Here is a 22,457-nt window from a genome sequence, read left to right as displayed (position 1 = left end):
TGATACTAAAGGATAAATAACAAGTAAATATTCTATGTCTGCACTACTAGATTCATATAAGAAATACCTTCAGTCTTTGAAATTCTACTTTAAGATGTAGTCATATTAGATAAATAAATATATAAATAGTTTGTCCACAAAATGAATCCAAAAGTCTAAGAAAAAAAAAAGTATGCCTTATCCTTAACATCTGTAACCAAGGGATAAAAATCCTAAGATAATCATTATTATCTTAGAGTTGTTTAAAAGGCAGTTTTAGAACAATTATAATATTAAAGACTAGGTCCTTATCACTAGGGTTTAACTCTTTTACAACAGACAAGTTTGGTAAAACAGATTCTGCTGTATTTTTCAAAAAAGAGACTGCCTCCTCAGTCTACTGACACTGTGACACTCCAATAGTATACTCTGAAGTTACTCACTCAGCTTGCTAATAACAGGAAGAAGTCCACCCCAAGTGTGCAAATATTCTGCCCTGAAACCATCCAAAGAAAATAAGAGGGTAGGAGGTGTTTCAAACCTGGGTAATGAGAAAGAAAGAAAAAAAATGTGTAAAGAAGAAAGAAGACACAGATCCAGTGAACATTTTCCACTGAGATAGGGATGTAATCTAAGGTAAACTAACAAGCTCAACAAGCATCTTTATAAAGAATATTTTAGAAGTGTCTATATTCATATTATGATTTTGTATTTCATCATGTACATTATCAAATAGTCCTGATTGAGCACTCACACCATTTTGAGGTACCATACAGAGACCATCATTTATGGTCCCTGCTATTCCAAAAGCTAGATGAAATGCAACCAAAATGCAATATTTCTCCAACTTGCAAGAGAATAAATATTAACAAACAGCATATTCTAAATTGTGTTCGTTTCTATCAGGACAGCTTTATAATGTTTAACAGTTTGGAAAAATCATTATTTTAAACATATATTTCTGAAGATTAATAATTCAAATTATATGTCTCAAGTGGAACAAAGATAAACATGTCTAACTGTCATCAAATTTCCACTTTTCGAATTCTACACAAACCATTCCTGATGACCTTAGAAACATAAGGTATTGTATAAAACACTTTAGACAAAAAATATAAAATACAAATTATAAAAACTATGTAACATCTTCTCATAGACATGTTATCCTGAAAATATATAAGTTAATCAAAAAATTTTTTTTAAAAGTTGTAATTTGTTATAAGTTCAACTTGAAAAACTTCAAATGAAAGTAAAGATCCTTTTTTCCTAAGAAGGAAAACAAATTCTTCCACCCAACACTCATGAACATTAAATATTCATAACCTCTCTTTTTTTTTTTTTTTTCCAGTTTCTAGACCAGGAGTGGGAAGTGGGGGGTGAGGGTCATGTCATAATCACTTCTATACCACCAATGCCAAAAGAAGGCCTAACTAAAAATAATATTGAACCAATGAATAATTATTATTATTTTTATTTTTTCAATTTGGAAAGAGAAAGAATGATACTTCTATAAAAGAAAACATGAGTATCTCAGAGTATAATCTTACCCTGCTGGACACTGTGGTTCATCAATGTTGTCACATTCTTCTTCAGCCCAACTTTTCTCCCCTAAAATATTTTCAAGAAGTACAGTGAGTTGAACACATTCAACAGAAACAATGGTCGTGATGTTTGTGAGACACATTAGGACACGTTCCCCCCAAAAAACAAAAAAGTTAACAGATACATAGATCATGTTGGGTGTGATTCTCAGGGAATAGAACAAATAGAAGTTATTCTATTTCAAAATAAGAGTTAGTTGATATCAGGAATTAAAGAATGAGTTTATAATTGCAAGACTAAAGCACATTGCTGTATTTGTGAGAACTTGAAGGCACATTTTCCATTTTCAAATTGTCATTAATAATATTTTCAACCAAAATTTATAACCCTACTTCTATCCACTGACAGAATCTTCTGCCTTAGTTCCTCTCATACAGTCAAGTTCTGTCAAAGAATTTCAAGGAACCCTGCAACACCTAGGCAAGACATCATAGTAACACCAGCTTACACAGAATCTTAGGCACTAACTTCTCTCAACATCAGGCAGACACTGTCCTCGTTTACTATGAAAGAACCTGCTACGTAGTCAGCCAAGACTGTGAAGTGATTGTTCCACAAATACAGCATTAAATATGCAGCTAATATCAAAATAACATGAGGGTGTAGTAGCAGCAGAGTGTATGACTATGGATAAAAAAGACTAGCCGTGTGTAGACAATCATGATTATTAGGCTGGGTGATACAAGCTTTATTACATAGTCTCTCTATTCAGGTATATATGTTTGAAACTTTCTCCAATAAAATGCTTTTAAAATATTTTTTCAGCCAATATGGTTTGTCAATAACTATGACTTCTACTGTAAAAAGTACACCCATGCTAACCCCCTCTGAGACCTAGGAAGATGTCAGCCTGTGTCTGAACCTGGTGACGGCACAACCTCCTGACCTCGGCACACGGATCCGTGGTTGATACAACAGTCTCCCTTGTCCTTGCAGTCATCTGAACAGGAGCAAAGGCTTCGGGACAACCTTTTCTCACCACACCTGAATTTGGTGCAAGTCCATATCCGTTCTAGAAACAAATGTCAACATAACACGTTTTATGGTCCAAATTCAACATGTCCAAAATGAACACAGAATTGTCTTCTAGAATGTGATCTATGAGAGATGATGGACCATTTCTTAACCCTCAGTGACTCACAGAACTTTCCACCACAGTGGTCAATGTGAACTAACAGAAAATACGCAGGCAACAATTACTATTTCACTAAAAATCCAGAATCTCAGCATTTTAAAATGTAAATGCTGAATGAGAAGCAAGTCCAAAAGAGAAGGACTATATGTATTAATATACGTATGGCTGATCATTTTGCTGTAAGGTAGAAACTAACAAAACATTGTAAAGCAATTATACTCCAATAAAAATTAATTCAGAAAATAAAAAATAAAATGTAAACAGACATAACTTTTATTATACAACTCCCATGTCAATCTTGGCTTATTCCACCAGTCATTGCCAGAGTTCTCCAAATTTATCTAAATCTGGTTCACTCTCATTTAAATGTTATTATTGCATGGGCTTCCCTGGTGGTTCAGAAGGTAAAGAATCTGCCTGCAATGCAGGAAACCTGGGTTCAATCGCTGGGTCAGGAAGATCCCCTGAAGAAGGGAATGGCAACCCACTCCAGTATTCTTGCCTGGAAAATTCCATGGACTGAGAAGCCTGGCAGGTTAAAGTCCAAAGAGTTGGATATGACTGAGTGACAAACACTTTCACTTTCATAGGTAAAGAAGATCAAATCAAACTTTTCACAGTCTGATAGTTTTATTTTAAAGTTTAAGTGGACATCTTAAGAACTCTCTCTTTAATAAGCCCATAACAGAAAGAGTCGTATATTTTTAATCAGCCTTTTGAACTTAGGTGAAATGCAAATTAGACTATATAGGTTGTCAGCAAACATTGAAATCCAGCATGGTGCTGCCATCCATAAAATTTTTAACAAAGGCAAGGTATGTAAATTTTGTTTGTGTCAGGAAATATAAAGGACAAATTTTTTAAAATCTCAAGTGGGTTAGGTAAATCACATACCTAAAACATGCAGAACTTTCCTTTGCTCTTTTACCCCATCTTTTTACCTGCAGATTTTTACCTGGTTCTATACACGTTTCCTGGTAATCTAGACAGCAATTTCCAAGGTCAACACAAGCAGCATCACAGCGGCAGTTTCCAAATGTTCTCTCAAAACAGCGACCCTTGCAACTTTTAACTGAAAATATCGAATGAGTTAGATGTTTCTAATCATTATATAATTACAAAGCAAATATCAACTAATATATCCTAAGTTCGGTATTGAGTAGGTTTAAATATTATTTTAGAAAATACAGATGGGATGGGCAAAAAGTTAACCAAGAATCTTTTCTCAAATACCTATAGAAAGTGATGCAAACAGAAGGCAGTAACCTTACGTATCGAGTTTGCAATTTTATCTCTTGCCATAGAAACAAAAGATAATTTTTTTCTTTTATATAGTATAAATCCTACAGGGGCTAATGAAACTTAAAATTACATATAGAATATTAAATAAAGGAAAAATAAGAAGAGCTTGTTCTGAATATTTTATGTGGGGTTCTCTAAAAACTGATAATCTCTGAAAACTTCGTGATGGAAAAGAATACCTGACTTAGGTCACCCTCAGTCTGGTGTAAAGAAGTAACGTGTTTGTGCAGAACATGTTCTGCAAGACTCATTTCCCACCACACTGGATTTGTCCAGTGCACCTTCAGATCCAGCCTGGCTCCCTCTGAGAAGCTTTCCCAAACTCCCCAGTCTAGATGCTTTTTCCATTTTTTTAAAGTTTATATGAAACCTTATCCTCCCTTTCAGTCACTTAATTTCATTTGTAACTAGATCATTTGGTTAATAACCCAGTCTCAACCTGGACCACAAACTTCTTAGGAACAAAGACCACACCTGGATGCTGCCCAGCACACTGTACCCCGCGTATCCAGCAAGAGCCTTGACTACAGTTGGTACTAATAAGTTTTAGTTAAATGGACAAATGTCAGACGTGGAAGGAAAACACTTTGCACTAAAAACAACTTTACAAGACAAGGAGAATGAATGTATGGACACCAAGAGGGGGAGGAGGGCTGAGATGAATTGGGAGATTGGGACTGACATACACTATTAACTATGAATAAAATAGATAACTAATGAGAACCCACTGTATAGCTCAGGGAACTCTACTGAGTCTGTGGTGACCTAAATGGAACGGAAATCCAAAAAAGAGGGGGCATATGTATAGCTGACTTACTTTGCTGTACAGTAGAAACAAACACAACACTGCAAAGCAACTATACTCCAATAAAAATTAATTTTAAAAATTTACACTGTAACTCTTTACTAGCTATCAAGAATCATCTAGATTTAATAAAAAATAAATCAGGATGGTAAGAAAAACAATCCACTTGTAGAATAATGGAAGTCCAAAAGAAAAAAAAAAAAAAAAGGAATAATCCTTGCACTTGGTTGTAATGCTCCTCTGAGCATTACAAGAAGACACCGTCACAGAATTTAACTCATTTGATACCAGGAAATGAAGCAATTTTAAAAACATGAAATGACAATAATAATTTCTAGGGTCAAAAACACGAACTTTCCTGATCCCAGGAGGGAAAACTATTATAATAATACCTATTACTTACAGATCATTAGTATGCTTCCATTAACTTAAAAAAGAAAATGTATTTCACCTTGAGTTTAGATTAAAATTGCTGTTTTCAATCACTCAGTTTTATTTTTATGTGCCAAACTAAACTCAAAGTGAATGAATTACTGCTTAAAGGCTACATAGGTGAACACTACAATATGCAGCTTCTTAATTTTACTAAATGCTGATATGCTTGCTCTGAATTGTTGCTGACTAAATATATAAAATTACTACATTTCATTCATTTTAAAAATAAATGACAGCTTAACAATCACTAAATTTTTTCAAAAAATGACTAATAGTATAATTATGGAATAACTGAATAGAAGGATTTGTTCAGTTTTCAAAACTGAATTCCTTAGGAATTCATCAGTGATTTAAAAGGAAGACCATCAATGATTTAAAAGGAGCAAAAATAAAAAACTACTTCAAATCCAAAATATGACTGCTACAATGTATTATGATTCAAAGTTTTATTATTTATAGTGATCTTTCCATGCTGGCGAGATTTCTGAACTTCATAAAATGAAAAATGTAAGTAACAGCTTAAAAATATCACTATTGTTTTGAAATGACTGCACTTCTAAAAGACTTACAAGCATGTAAGGATGTTTCCAGCTGCCCAGGCATGCTGTTTACCTAGTAACCTCAGGACTGCTCCAGCACCTAATGCCTTAGGGACAAAAAGTAGGAGTCCCTGGAGGAAGTCAGGGAGAGAGGCTCACAGAGCCCAGCACAAGAACCTGTCATCCATGTCTTCTTGTTTGTATCTTTGTTCTTTTTTGTTGTTTTGAGGTTTTTTACTTTTTTTTTTTTGGTCATAGCCCCTCTCTGTTGTTTTGGGATGAAGTTTTGCAAGTAGATAGTATACAGCTAAAATAATAAAAGATCTTCAAGATAAATGTTCAAACTGGCATCAAATTTGCAATATCTATGGAGCACTCACCTCTAGAGGTAGAAATGGCAACCCACTCCAGTATTCTTGCCAGGAAAATCCCATGGACAGAGGAGCCTGGTGGGCTACAGTCCATGGGATCGCCAAAAGTTTGGACACAACTGAGCATGCACACATATGCATGGAGTACTCAAGGGATGAGGACGTAACTATTGTCTCAATCACATTCTCAAGAAGGCCATTACCCACACCTGCGCGGGGCACATACATAACACCCATGCACACATGAATTAGTATACTACTTACTTTCTTTGGCACAACTTGGTTTCAACCCAAATATACAACCAAGGATTGTTGTTAACACACAGACTGACAATACCTGTCAGGAGAAAAAAGAAAATGATGTAGTTTCAAAGCCCTTTTATTTCTTCAAATGTTTCATTTCTTTAAATACTTCCAAACATGTCGGTGCTGCTCTGTTTCCTGATCTGGGTGTTGGTCACACGACGTGTACACTTTGTAAAAACTGAAACTGCACATTTACGCTTCATGTACTTTTCTGTATGTATGTTCTACTTCAAACAAAAGATTACTTAAAGATTAGCAAACAAATCAATGCCCTCCTAGGTTAATGTAGTCAGAAATTTCCCAGTTGATGCAAGTGAATTCAGTCCAAAAACTTATAATTAAAGAAGAGGAAAGGAAAACCTAAAAAGAGATTCAATTTTCTACTTTTTAATCCATAAAAGGTAATATGATAATATCAGATGCCCCTTTTAACAGTTTTGTTACACAAACCTAAACAGTATCCTCATGTACACTGTGACAGCTTGTAAGAATGAGCAACAGACAGGGTTGAAAGATTACATCCAAGACCCAAATGTTACCATAAACTATGTATAGATTTGGGGCAGGTGACTTTAACATTCCAGACACCAATTTATTCACTTATAAAATTAAAGGGCTGGACTCCCTGGATCCCTAAAAATCTTTCCAGTTCTAATATTTTGCTACCTTCTCATTCTCCAATACTCTGGACTTTAACATTTTAATATAAGTGGTTACACCATATAACTCCCAAGAACAATGACAGAAGTTTGTGAGTTAGAAAAAAAAAAAAAAAAGGAGCAGAAAAATCTACAAAATTGTCTTCAATATTTCTCAGTGGAATGGAGCTCCCGTGGCAGTTCTCTGGAATGTTACATTTCTGGACAATCCAACAAATTCTTCACTGAGCACCAACTATGTGTAAAGATTATGTTATGCACTGAAAAAAAGAGTAAGAGAGACCCCAGGGAGCTTCTGCTTTTTGGGAAAAAGCAAAGTCACAAATGGCTCATGTTTGGTTGCAGAATTCTATAGTGTTTAAAGAAGAAAGGCTAAGGTGTTTAGTGAGAAGGGGATCAGAAAAGGTTTCACCAAAGAAGCCTCTCAGCTGGGCTCTGCAAAGGGGAAATGATGGTGTGTTACTGCCAGGCAGAGCTGATGGAAGGTTAGAGAGGACAGAGTAGAGGAACCTAGTATAAAGCAAGGCCTTCAGGATGGAAGGTATATGGGAGGCAGCAGATGAATAATGAGTAGCCTCCTTTTGCAGGAACAAGAATATGAAAAGGGGAAGAGATGTAGTATGGAAAGGTGGTGTGGCATTTCCCAAAAACCAAAGTGAAGAGATAACAGAGTCAGGAGGAATGGGGGAATGGCACAGGGTGGATGGTGGATAAAGGCTTTTATGTTTTCTGAACTCATCCCCTCAAATAAAATATACTGTGTATTGACCATATGCTGGTCTGTAGACTAAGTACTGGGTACTTAGAAAAAGGAGACATGACCTCTGTCCTCAGGATGCCTACTGTCAAGGGCCTGCAGAACTAAAGAGAAATGGAGTGGCAAGAAAACTAAGGAAGCAGGTCTAACTCATTTCAAAAGAAAATGAGGGTAAAGGAAAGAAGAGTAAAAGAATAGTAGGCCTAAAATGCAACAGGGTTTAGGTCAGTTTCCTTTTTGGGAAATCAAAAACCTAAATGTATATATGTCCATTAAAAGAAATAGCCATCAGAAGAAGAGCTTGAACAAACAAGAATAGCAAACAGAACAAGGTATCAATAGAGAATACTAATAAGTGTTCTTAAGCCTTGATGTTATAAAGCGACACAAGCTTATGGAGGGATGATTCTAAAGGATCTATCAAAAACAACAAAAACTCTCTTATTGTCAACATTAAATATATAGGGGAATGAAAAAATAGTCAAACTAATCTACATTTAGCATCCTGTAATAAAATCCCATGGACAGAAGAGCCTGAAGGGCTATATAGTTCACGGGGGTTACAAAAGAGTCAGACATAACTTGGCAACTAAACAATGACAACAACTTAAACCATGAGAATTGAAGTTTTATTTCTTTGTAATAAACCTATCAAGAATAGTGTGAACAATGCTGTATCTACATTTTATCTTAAAAACCATGAAGCTTGGAGACATAAGAAAAGTTTTTGGAATGTTTTGCCTCTATGCTAGAAGAATATTTATTTGGAGTTTCCTGCTTGTTTAGAGGATCTGAATTATTTCTTAGATATTTATTGAACCAAAATAGGTACAAAGAAATCACTCCATCTTTTTTTTGTTCTCACCAATTCCCTCAAATACAGTGGTATTAACATAATGCATATTATTCTCTTTATCAAGTGCTCATCTAAATATGTGGCTACTGTGTGAAATCCTTTTGCTAAAGGCTAGAGATGCAAATGAAAGCAATTCCTATCCTGCCAGAGAAACAAAGCATGTGGACATTAAAATGAAAGATTACAATAGAATTGGATAAGAGCTACAGTAGAAATATGTAAAAAAAATAAAGCTGTGGTACATATACACAATGGAGTATTACTCAGCCATTAAAAAGAATACATTTGAATCAGTTCTAATGAGGTGGATGAAACTGGAGCCTATTATACAGAGTGAAGTAAGCCAGAAAGAAAAACACCAATACAGTATACTAACGCATATATATGGAATTTAGAAAGATGGTAACGATAACCCTGTAAGCGAGACAGCAAAAGAGACACAGATGTTTAGAACAGTCTTTTGGACTCTGTGGGAGAGGGTGAGGGTGGGATGATTTGGGAGAATGGCATTGAAACATGTATAATATCACATATGAAATGAAGCACCAGTCCAGGTTCGATGCAGGATACAGGATGCTTGGGGCTGGTGCACTGGGACGACCCAGAAGGATGGTACAGGGAGGGACATGGGAGGGGGGTTCAGGATGGAGAACACGTGTACACCCGTGGCAGATTCATGTTGATGTATGGCAAAACCAATACAATATTGTAAAGTAATTAGCCTCCAAATAAAATAAATAAATTTATATTTTAAAAAATGTTAACATGCTAACAGTACAGTGGAGAGAACGGTTATAAAAAGACATCACGAAGAGAGAGCTGGACAAAAAAGGATTTCCCTTTCAATCAATAAACTATGTCTGAGTGCCTGCAATATGCATTGCATTTCAATTCTGTGGAGAAGTACAAAATTAAAACAAAAAAGAATTTGTGGTAAAATCTCTAATCTGAGTTGATAATCTACTCAGGGAAACAACTCTAGAATTTGTTGATGATAAAGACATGAGATAGTGAAAAGCAGCCTAAGAATTAACGTACATAATGATGTGTCACCCACGCAAAGGTGCAGAAACTATTTTTTAACTGTACAGGCTAGTTGTGGTTTATCAACATGATGCCACGAAGTCCTGCAGCAAAACTAGACTGAACCAGCCAGCTCCAAGACGGCAGATAAAGTAGGATAAATGTCACCACTTTCCATGCCTTGATTTATCTCTGTGTTTCCATACCAACCCTTGAGAGCTGGAGCCTGGCCTTGACTCATCTCTGTGTTTCAAAAGCACCTGATGTTGGGCAGATGCTTTGAAGTTTTACTGAGAGAGCTATGTGCTTTGAGAGACACACAGTGGTCAACCACTCTGAACTGGCCTTGACTTGACCACAGGATCTCGCCTGTGTAGATGAAACCTGGAGATATCCAAGAGTTACCTTTGCTTCATCACCATGCTTCATCTCTACCTGGCAGGAAGAGGGGGATTTGTACTCTGCTAGGCACAATTGGTGCTGTGTGCAAAGGAGCATGGGAGACTGCATGCCCCTGCTGCCCCAGAAGTCTCCACCCCTTTCCTAGAGCCCTGATGTCCTGTCTGCCTCCTGACCCTTAAAATTCCCTTACTCCCCTTCCTTCGGGGAGAACGTACCTTTAAAGCATGAACACCCCTTCTCAGTTCTCTGGTCACTGAGTAAAAGCCTGTTTTGCCTGCACCAAACTCTGTTTCATTATTAGCAGCACACACCTGAGTGGGAAAGAACTCCTTGAGCAACGGGGGCATGGGGAGAGCTTTGGTTCAGCTAGAGCCCCAAAAGAGGGGCCTGGTGTCTAATTTGGTAACAGATCTATGCAATGGTGCTTTGTGCAATGCCAGGGAAGGAAATCATACCAGTCTGGGAAAGAGGAACAACAGTGATGGCAGTAAGAGCCACCACTTGTACAGAACAGTAGTAATCATCCCTTCTGTGGTACTTACTACGTGCTAGGCACTATTCTAAGAGTTTTATATCAAATCATTTAATCCTTACAGTAACACTGAGACACAATGATTGTGTTTACTAAGTTTAAAGAAATAGCTGCAGAGAGGTTAGCAACTTGCCAAGGATCACAGTTCATAACTGACAGGAGCAAGATTCGAACTTAAACAGTCAGGTTGTAAAGGGAGTGGGCAGTTGGTGGGGGCTGGGGGGGAAGGCCAATGGAGAGGCTGAAAGGTGGCCTTTGGGGCAGTCAGTTAGAAGCTGTTGAGGCATTTGAACATGGAAGTAACATGACTGGATTTATAAATTCTAGAAAGATCTGGCGACACTGTGGAAGTCTGTGCTATAAGTCACTCATCTGCCTGCTTTCTCTCGGGAGATCCTCTGTCCTCCTCTGGTCCCTTCCTCACTCCCAGTTACTGCAACCTGACCATGCTCTGAGAGATCTGTTTATCTGTCTGCCTCTGACTGGACTGTGAGCTCCAGGAAGGCCTGGATTTATTTACTCATCTTGGTATTTTCCAGGCCTAGCACAGGACCTAACACACAGACGTTCAATAACTGCTGACCTGAAAAATCAGCAAACTAATTAAACACAACTTGGAGGAAAACTATAAACCTCCCCCCTTTTTTTCATGTGAGTTGACAAAGTCAATCAGTTTGTTAAGTGCCTTTGTGTCTGCTTTACATAAAGGGCACCTATAATGAATAAAGGCAAAAAGCAATTTTTTTAAGGAGATGGAAGATGGCTGGATTTGGTATTCAAATGTGACAGACCACCCCCCTCAACTTGAAGATGAATTAATTATCTGACCACATTGCCTATCAGTCTTCTGGCCTTTGACCAAAGCTGCATACTTCTGGAAAACATTCTGAAAGAACTCCGACCAAGACACTGCTGGAGTTTTCAGGGGATTTCCTTCCCTAGAGGATGAGGATTAGATCCTAATGCAAAAAATCTGGTGCCAAGAAACACCCACTGGAGACTCAAAGATAATGTCTTGTTCTTGAAGAACTTTCAAGTGTTACAAAGTTCAATACAAAAGTTAGAACTGCTTGAGTGGATGGAGGAGCTTTCTAAAGACAAAGTTCTAACTTTTGTATAGCCTCTTACATACAGCATCATTTTAGTTACCTTTGACCTCAATGAAGATTCCCCCAAATGGCAGTGAGATCTTACATAACTGGTCAAACGAAAATGGGGAAAGAAGACTTAACTCAGCCCAGGGCAAGCACATCACTTAGGGGCAAACCACTCAGTGAAACCTATAACTCTGAAGAAGTTGACATCTGCCTGGCAGAAAGGGGTTCAGATTCAAAATGGCAAGGGCTCAAAGCTTCCACAACAAACCCATATACGTTTAGGATCAGTATACTGGAGAACCCAGAAGCTAGCATGGATATCAGTGATCCAGAGTAAAGTTTACCTCATTCTGGCATTTTAGGGATCTTCAGCATAACAGGAAGCTCCTCCCTGCCGACTTACTCTAAGCAAACTCTAATCAACAAATTCTGCTTCCATTCAACCTACCTAATCCCTCAATCCTAAACATCAATGAACCACCGTGATTCACCCATCATTTGAGATAAATTTACAATATAAAATGAACAAAAAGAAAAGATCTAAGATAAACAACAAAGGAAAAAAAGGGAGAAGAGGAAAAAAATATTTAAAACAAACCCATCTGTGGCGGATTCATTTTGATATTTGGCAAAACTAATACAATTATGTAAAGTTTAAAAATAAAATAAAATTAAAAAAAAAACCCATCTAAATAGTACTGTTATAATGGCATTTAAGAAGATATGAACAAATCTTGACATCAAAAGGTCCTAATATCAAGCATCCATAAAAATAAATCAAAGGCTTGTACTTAATCACATCACTGTAAAATACCAGGATGCTAACAATAAAAAGATCTTAAAGTAAAAGGCCATGCCAACTTCATAAAATAAGCAGTAAAGATGTGTAAGATCAGAGTTAGTTCTTCCTTGGAGGATAGAACTAATGGGGAGATCTGAACCTAGAAACATCTGTGTAAGTTTATTGATTTTCAGTTCAATTTCTTCATGGGTTACAGAATTATTTAGATTTTCTAATTTTTCTTGACTCAGTTTTGATAAAGTGCCTTCTCTTCTTGGAATTTTTCATCTCATCTACATTTTTGAATATTTTGATATAAATGATTTACAATAACAAACTGTTATCTTTTCAGTATCTGTAGCATTGGATTTGTGTTCCTTTTTTTCATTCCTGATATAATTTATGCTTTCTTTTTTTTGCTTAAGCAGGTTCACTAGGGGTTCACTTTCTTGCATTGGAGAAGGAAATGGCAACCCACTCCAGTGTTCTTGCCTGGAGAATCCCAAGGACGGGGGAACCTGATGGGCTGCTGTCTATGGGGTCGCACAGAGTCGGACACAAATGAAGTGACTTAGCAGCAGCAGCAGCAGGGGTAATATTACTTTTTCAAAGAAACTGTCTTTTACTTTGTCAGTCTCTTTAATATGTTTATTTGTTTATTTTACTGATTTCTGGTCTCCTTATTTTTTTCTTCCATGTCCCAGGTCTAATTTTCTGGGTTTTCCTTTTTTCTATATTAGTGGGTTTTCTTTTGCTAAGTTGTTGATATGGATGTCTAGTTCATAGGTTTTAGACTTCCTTCTCTTTTAATATTACTTTTATTCTAACTTTTAAACCCCTAAGACCTTGTTATTTTATAAGTTTATTCAGGCATACCCAAATATTTACAACTTTATGCATTTTAATGCATTTTTTTTTCCTTTACACCTTTCATCTGGGGAATCAGTTACCTTCTGCTTAAAAAAATCTTTTAAAATTTTCCTGATGGCAGAGTCTGTCAGTAATTTTTGCATAAACATGTCTTTATTTTGTTCTGATTCTTGAAAGATATTTCTGCAGGGGTACACAATTCTAGCCTGGCAACTATTTTCTTTTGGCACAGTGAAGATCTCATCTCTTTACACTATTTCATGTTTTTAATCATTGCTATTGAGAGTTGAGTTGTTGTCACACTGAAGAAAAATCTGATATGTTTCTTCTATACCTTCAGTGATTTTAATTTTGACCTTTATATTCTGCCATGTTATTCTGTTTGTTTTTTGGTATATAGTTCTTTTATGGATTAGGTCTTTCATTGGTTTGAGAAAATTATCATTTCTTCAAATAGTGCCCCAAATGAAAGGAAAATGGATAATGTTATCAGAAATCAGTAAACCTACAAAGTTTTTTAAATAACCAAATAAAATTTCTAAAAATAAAATGAACAAAATTAAGGGATTAGGCTTCACATTAGAAGAGAGGTAGAGTATGGAAGACAGAATTTGTGAGCTGAAAGGTAGTTCAGAAGACATTAACTAGTTTGTATCACAAAGAAGGCAATGGCAACCCACTCCAGTATTCTTGCCTGGAAAATCCCATGGATGGAGGAGCCTGGTAGGCTGCAGTCCATGGGGTCGCTAAGAGTCGGACATGACTGAGCGACTTCACTTTCACTTTCCACTTTCATGCATTGGAGAAGGAAATGGCAACACCACCCCAGTGTTCTTGCCTGGAGAATCCCAGGGACAGGGGAGCCTGGTGGGCTGCCGTCTATGGGGTCGCACAGAGTCGGACACGACTGAAGCGACTTAGCAGCAGCAGCAGCATCACAAAGAAAGATCACAAGATACCCTAATTCAATTCCCTATTATTTCTCCCATATTTTCTTTAAAAAATGGTCAAGAATTTTATCATCTGATAACACCATCATCTGAAGTTGTTGCTTGTCTTCTTCTGCTGTGTGATGTTTCTGCTGGTTTTTGCTCCCGGTGTGTGCTTGATTGTTTCTAAATGTATTCTGTTCACTTATGTTAAAAATTTCCAGGATTCTTTGAAGCCTAGGATGAAGGTGTTTTCCTCAAGAAAGCATTTATGTTTGCTTCTGCCAAAAACATGGAAGAATCATCAAGTTTGAGATCATCTTCACAACTTGAGGTGGATAAAGTAAGATTAAGTGAAGTGAAAGTGAATGTCACTCAGTCATGTTCAACTCTTTGTGACCCCATGGACTATACAGTCCATGGAATTCTCCAGGCCAGAATACTGGAGTGGGTAGCTATTCCCTTCTCAAGGGGATCTTCCCAACCCAGGGATCGAACCCAGGTCACCCTCATTGCAGGCGGATTCTTCACCAGCTGAACCACCAGGGAAGCTGAAGGGAGATTAACTTGTATGTATCTTTACATATGGGAAATACACCACAAATTACACAATAGCTATGGTCCTTCAGAGGATGTTCTAACTTTAATACAACATAATTTAATATATTTATAATATAACACACAGCATATAATATATAAACAGGCAGAATTTCTTTATAAAATTAAGTTTATGACTTCAAAATTGTATTTCAATTTCTGATAGCTTCCAAAAACATATCTTTTATATCTCTGTCTCTCTGACCCATGTTAAACCTAATCAAAATCAATTTAAGAAATGTTAGTATCTGCCAGTACTATACAAGGGAACATCTCATATGATAACTGTATTAAACTGACTGTCCTTTACCCTTACCGTTATGCCAGCTTTGGCAATTATGGAAACAATGACAGTATTTATTCTCTCATTGACAAGTCTCAATTAGAAGTCACGGAAGTCATTATCACAATATCTATCAGCTTATGACTAGCATAGGCTGAAGATTATGATGACTGAGAAGAGGTGCTAAAATAAAAGTATAGTGGAGAATTACTTTATGAACTTTCAAGTAATAACTTGTAATTTCTTAAACTATACTACACACACACAAAAAAAAAATGACAGCAAAACCCCAAACATATCTTGGTGATCAAGGCCACCAAACCACTGCTTATAAGAATAACCAGAAGGACAAATCAGAAGGCTACTGAGAGTATAACAGAAAGGAACACCATGGTAGGTTCCTTTGACTCGGCACAGATCCTTGCATGTGGGGTCATCACCTGCTCAAGCCCAGGATGTGGATAGGGTGTGTCATTACCTTCTCAAACCCAGCTGCTAAAGCACGTCTAAGACCTCTGTATGAGTTACAAGCAATCTAAGATCACCAGCCATAGCAGTTCCCTCAGAGAGACTCTTACTTTTATGGACAGAAAGAATCTCTGCTCTGTGGATACCAGCAATTTCCACAAACATAGCAGGGAAAATATTGCCTTTAAAATGAGAGATGCTAAGATAGGAGTTCACAAAAACAAGCTTCAATGACATCACAGAGATTTTTGGTTGACTTTCCAAGAACATACCATCAATGCATTTTTTTTACAATAAGGATTAATAGAATTGCTGGATGTATACCATGATTCCCAACAGCACTCACTTCTAATTTATTCAGACATATTACTATGAAATCTGGTACATTTCTTAAAATTCCAACTACTTTTCATATTTAGTGAATAAGAGAAATCAGTAGCACGCTGAGTACAACAATTTTTTACCAAAGTCAATTCTAGTCATGAGTAAAAAGAAATAATATTCACATCAAAAAACTACACACTCTTCTTTGGGATTCTTTTTTCTCATACCCCTTTAAAAAATAATAAAGGAAAAATAAAGTCAGAAGGTGATAGATATTTAATTAAATATGAGAGTTATTTAATTAACTAAATATTTAAATATTTATATAATATTTATATTATTATGAAATATTGACTCTTAATGGCTCCCCCTCCATGTTTACTCTGAGCTTTTAACTGTTTTCCTAAGTGAGAAAGAAAGATAATAGAAGATATGTTTTAACATTCAGACGTGACAATATACACATGAAAGAGAAGATGATACCAACAGTCTGTTAGGAGTTACTGATAATAGAAAGCACACTTCAAAACAATTATTTTTGAATAAGCACAGCACACACTTGGTTTCGCTAGTCTCTTGGTCAGATAAAAATGTGAGAGTCTTGTCTAAACTATAATAGTCTAAAAAAGGATTTTATACCTTTGATATTTAAGCAAATAGTCATTTAATCATTTTCCTAATTTTCAATGAATTATGCCTGTAAAAAAAGCATTTGAAGAAATGTTTCAAGGAAAGTTCAAATCAGTAGCCTACAAGAGCTAGTAATGATAACTGAAAAATATTTTTTTTTAGGATAACATGTTAAGATGAAATATCAAATGAGAATCCTAGCTTAAGAAAACAGAAACAAGGTTAGTCTGTTACCATACCATAAATTGTAGGGAAATTATTTTTAAAACTGTATCCATTTTCAATTAAACATATAACTATAACAAAGCTGCAGCCTTTGGGAGTTTTGTGACACTGAGAAAATCATGTCATCTACAGTCCCTTTATTGGTTTGGATTGTATATTTTCTATGCTCCCTAATAAATATATAATGAGTCTACTTTCCCTTGACATTTGATCTTATCTTTATTTGGATCACCCCAACCCCATATCCTATACCCTCCTCTCTTATGGACTACTACTCCAAATCCATACATATATTAAGATTTCTTCCTGAATGCAGGCCATTGGAATAAACTCCTAGGCCTGTCATGAGAAGTACCTGAAACAGTATCCCTGAAGCCTTACTTCCCCAGGTGGAGCAGAAGAGGAGTCAGACACTCACCTGAGCCATATTCTTCATACTGGAAATTTTTCCTGGGACCCTGCAAGGTTTCCAGAGAACTGATTTATCTAGGCTGGTAATTCTCCTTTCCTATCATGTTCACTGATTTCTTTCCCCAGTTTTATTAAGAAATAACTGACATACATCACTGACATACATCACATCACTATGTATGTTTCAGGCATACAGTATGATGGTCTGATTTGCATACATAGTGAAATGATTACAATAGGCTCAGCTAACATCCATCCTATCATATAGATACAATAAAAAGAAAAACATGATCACTTATTTTTGTTTCTAAAAGTAGCAAGCATTTTCAAAGGAAAATAATATCCCCCTACTTTTTAAACTTCTGCCTGAGTGAGCAAATCACTTCTCCCAGATTTCAGGGATAGCTTTCACAGACTATTTCCCTCTGAAGTTAAAGGTCAAAGCATAAAATGTCCATCTGGTGTATAAAGTAATGGTCTCAGGAGAGATTCAGCTTTGATGGCCACCTTCGCTCAATGACTGCTATACCCTCACTGAATCTTGAGATGTAAGCACCTAATCAACAAGATTAGTAACGGGAAACACCTCAACACAAAGCAGGATCCTCTTAAAAACCTGGCAGGTAACCAGAGTTTCTATTTACATCCAAGAGTGGGTAATGCCCACATGGAATCACAAAATTATTAAATATCAACACTGATTTTGGTCTATGGCTTATTTAACTGTCTTCTGCTTTCAGTGTTGAAGAATACACTTTTGTGGCCTCTCTTTAATCTTCAGAATTACTGTAGCTTCTTAAGAAAAGTGGCTTCCCTTATAGCTCAGTTGGTAAAGAATCCGCTTGCAATGCAAGAGACCCCAGTTTGATTCCTGGGTCAGGAAGATCTGCTGGAGAAGGGATAGGCTACCCACTCCAGTATTCTTGGGCTTCCTTGTGGTTCAGCTGATAAAGAATCCACCTGCAACATAGGAGTCCTGGGTTCGATCCCTGGGTTGGGAAGATCCCCTGGAGAAGGAAAAGGCTACCCATTCCAGTATTCTGGCCTGGAGAATTCCATGGACTATACAATCCATGGTGTCTCAAAGAGTCAGGCACCACTGAACGACTGAACTGACTGACTGACTAACTCTTGCAATTTCAAATCTCTTAATTTATCTGATAGAATGGTTCACATTAGCAGATAAGGATTTGCACAGATATTTATTTACTGTAGCATTATTTGTAATAGCAAAGATATGCAAATAACATAAATTTCTGTTAATAAACAATTGAGTTAATATAATACATTAGCTGAAACTCCAATATTTTGGCTACCTGATGCAAAGAACTGACTCATTTGAAAAGACCCTGATGTTGGGTAAGATTGAAGGTGGGCGGAGAGGGGGACAACAGAGGATGAGATGGTTGGATTGCATCACTGATTTGATGGACAGGAGTTTGATCAAGCTCTGGGAGTTGGTGATGGATAGGGAAGCCTGGTGTGCTGCAGTCCATGGGGTCACAAAGAGTTGGACACGACTGAGCAACTGAAATGAACTAAAACCCAAATAATATAAAACACAATCTAATTACTTTAAAATTATGTAAATCTATTTCTGAAATACTTACTCTTAAAGCCATCAGCCCCAGTGCAAGCATTATACTCAGATTATCATGGTGTAAGCCCAGACTATCTCAGCACAGAGACCAGTTGGGAGGTTCTGAAATTACCTGAAGTCGGAGATGCCTGGCCAACATCAAGGTACTCCATTCCTTCCTGTTGCAGCTGACTGCAAATGGGTGACTATGAGCCACACCTTCCAAGCCAAGCCTTTCCTGAATCCTTAACCCATCAAAAACCATGAGGTGCTTTTGAGTCTATAGAGCTGATGACCAGATGCTGACCAGAGATGAATTTATCAAAGTTGTTAGTACTAACCAATATGGCTTCCTGACCATCTGAGGGAAAATGCTTGCTTTTCTTTCCCCCAGATTTTATGCCTAAATTCCCATAATAAAATGGTCAGTGAAGGAATCTAAGAGCTGACTCTGCCAAAAGTACACAACTGGCCAACTTCATTCAGAAGTAGTGACCTGGGTCTTCATCACCTCGCAGAGGAAGAGAAATGTCTACAAACTACTCCCTAGAGTGATATGGAGATGTGAGTGGTGTGATGTATACTTTTCTTCCTTTGGAAAATGCACAGAGAGCTCAGGTATACACAGTTACACAAGTCCACTTCTAATTTTCAGGTGAAGAAGTGTGTTATATTCATGAGTTTTAGAGTATCAAGAGATTAGTAAACATTTAGGGGGAAAAATAGGACAAGAGGAGCCTAAAACTCAGACTCTTGTACTAGAAAGTAAGGGAAGGCTATACACACACACACACACAATCACTGGGTATGACAAAAGGTATAAACTTCCATTTCTAAAATAAGTAATAAGTGCTGGAAAAGAAAAAGAAAAACCATGACCATAATTGAGAATACTAAAATGTATATTTGAAAGTTGCTAAGACAGTCAGTCTTGAAAATTCTCATCACAAGAAAAAAAATTGTAACTATGTGTGATGAAGCTTCAGACTTTTAGACTCATCTTTTAGCACCAGAAAGTAAGGGAGTACTAAAGACACACACACACAACCATGTGGGTCTGTCAGAGGGACATGGAAGCCAACTCTCAAAGGCCAAAGCTGGAACAGTTTGAGCAAAAGTATAGTCACTGCATTATTAGGTGATGATACAAAGTATAAAATAAATATTAATGAGTTCATACTGATACAAATAAATGATTGAATATATAAATATGTGGGGAAGAATAAACAAATCTCCAGTACAGAAGAATTCCAAACAATTTATGCAGATACTCCACCCTGAGAGTGAAATCTAACTCTCTACTTTTTAAGTGTGGGCTGGACATAGTGACTTCTTTCCAAAGAGTACAGAACGGAAAGACACAAGAGAGTATTTTTGAGGTGGAAAACTCTCATAAACACTACCTCAGTCAGGTAATTAAAGTTAACATCATCAACGATGAAGTCATATTAATAGCATAGAATCTTGATATGATGTGTTCAGCATGACACTTCACTTCTGTGGTCTGCCTCCCAAAAGCACATAATCCCAATCTCATCATGAGAAAAACATTAGACATTCCCCAAAATACATGACCAGTTCTCCTTGAAACTGTCCAGTTAATCAAAAACAAAGAAAGTCTGAGAATGTCTGAGAAACCTAGCCAAAAGGAACCTAACTAGACATAACATCGAAACATAACCTGGTATTCCTGGATGGGACACCGGAACGACAAACAAGGACATCACAAAAAAACTAAGGAAATACGAACAAAGTTTGTACTTTAGTTAATAGGGCCACATCCATATTAGTTCAGTAGTTGTGACAAATGCACTATACTAGTATAAGATGCTAAAGACAGGGAAACTGGTGTGTGACATGTGAAAACTCTGTACTAGCTTTGCAACTTTTAAGTAAATCCAAAACTATTCTAAAACTAAAAAGTTTATTGAAAAAAGAAATATGCAAGAATCCATATTATTCCACTACAAAATTTCCACTACTTAAAAACATTGATCTATTTTCCTTTACTTTTTAAAAAATGCACGTATATATACATATATATATGTGTGCATTTTTACACATGTATTTATATATATGCATATATTATATATATATACACACACAAATGTATATATTTACATACTTGAGAAATTATTCTATAATTTTTTCAATTGAAAAGTCACTTTATATATAAAGTGACTTTTTTCTTTTCACATGTAATACTATTTGATAAGCATTTCTTATTTTATCAATAAATCGTTAAAGTATATATTTTTTTTAATAGAGTGATAGGTTGGGACATGGAAATATTTAAACAATATATGATATTGTTAAGTGAGAAAGCTGTACTTCCACTTCATACATTTCAGTACCATATGATTTAAAAAAATAAACAATGTGCAAACATGGTTTCATATCTGCCCCCTGTCAGTAGAGGAGACTGTGATAAGCTGCCTGGATTCCCCTTCAAATAAGAAGGAATTACTCCTCTGGGAGCTGGGGGTACCACCGGACAAGAACTGTCTCAGCTAAAGAGAGCATTTACCCAAGGCCACACCCCTCCCCCAGGAAAGACTGCTCCCTCTTCAATGGCTCTAAGGGTTCAGGCCAGAAAGAACTGCCTCCATGGAGAGACCGCATCACAGCTCACCTCACCTTCCCCACAGTCCCTTCCCTTCCCCAGGAGCTGATCGCAAGAGCAAACCCGATGAAACCCCTGGTGTGCAAGCCTCCACCTCTGTTTCCTGAGAAACCCAAACTCCGACCCTGCCTTTTTCCTGTGCTTCTACCTCAGAGAAAAGACCTCTTAACTAATTATATTACCTGGGCTCCCTGACTCCAGCATCACACCAGGGAAACCGACAGAAGATGTGGGGTGTGGGGGAGAGGGGATGGTTGGAAATACAGTCAGAATACACCTTCCCTGTTCTCCTTGCCTCAGACAGGACCGCTCAGCAGAGGCTTCATCTCTCCAGGGTTTCCGATTCTCTCCTGGCTGCCAGCTCCACGTTTCATCAGCTTTTCCCTTTGTCTTTCCTGCCTTCAAGGTAGTGTAAGCTTCCTTCTGTTACTCCTCCGTGGGTTGCCTCATTGCCACACCATCCTGCTCAGCTTTCAGCTCTTCCAACACCTCTGTAACTGGTTTCTTATACTAAATTCTCTAGATTCAATTACCAGGTATGGATTTAATTTTTCTAATTGGACCCTAGCTGCATAGTAAATAATTAGACATCGGATACACACATACACACACCCCAAGGCATAAATGAAGTTACATTTAATACAGGCAAAGAACTTCCCATTTTGACAGTTCACTTGTTTTTAATTCTCAGTTTCCTAGATGCAGAACATATTTTAATTAGATCTTGCTTCAGCTGGATTCAAGGAGGCAGGGGGGAAAAAAGCATTGTCAAAATAATCCTGAAAATGATTTGTTTCTTTAGAACTTACAATCAAGAAAGACATGACTCACTAAATAAAAGTAGTATTAAGTGATATTAGTGTTGTTAAGTTCATGAGACAGGAAAGAGAACAAACTAGCTTATTAATGGTACAGGCAGCCCCTCCCACCCTTAGGC

The 22,457-nt window shown here is 36.9% G+C and overlaps 1 protein-coding gene across 1 annotated transcript in view; it reads right to left on the bottom strand.

Annotated features, from left to right (window-relative positions):
- Nucleotides 1-22,457, bottom strand: part of ENPP1 (ectonucleotide pyrophosphatase/phosphodiesterase 1) — a 73,231-nt gene that overhangs the window by 33,034 nt on the left and 17,740 nt on the right. The window contains exons 2-6 of the mRNA XM_070796166.1: nt 6,433-6,505; nt 3,672-3,788; nt 2,468-2,593; nt 1,527-1,587; nt 423-520 (exon numbers count right to left, since the gene is read on the bottom strand). Of these exons, the coding sequence (XP_070652267.1) occupies nt 423-520; nt 1,527-1,587; nt 2,468-2,593; nt 3,672-3,788; nt 6,433-6,505 (475 nt within the window). The remainder of the gene's footprint in view (nt 1-422; nt 521-1,526; nt 1,588-2,467; nt 2,594-3,671; nt 3,789-6,432; nt 6,506-22,457) is intronic.

The sequence above is a fragment of the Bos indicus genome, chromosome 9 (assembly GCF_029378745.1).
Source record: "Bos indicus isolate NIAB-ARS_2022 breed Sahiwal x Tharparkar chromosome 9, NIAB-ARS_B.indTharparkar_mat_pri_1.0, whole genome shotgun sequence".
Classification (NCBI taxonomy): Eukaryota; Metazoa; Chordata; class Mammalia; order Artiodactyla; family Bovidae; genus Bos; species Bos indicus.
This window is presented reverse-complemented; position numbering and strand designations above follow the sequence as displayed.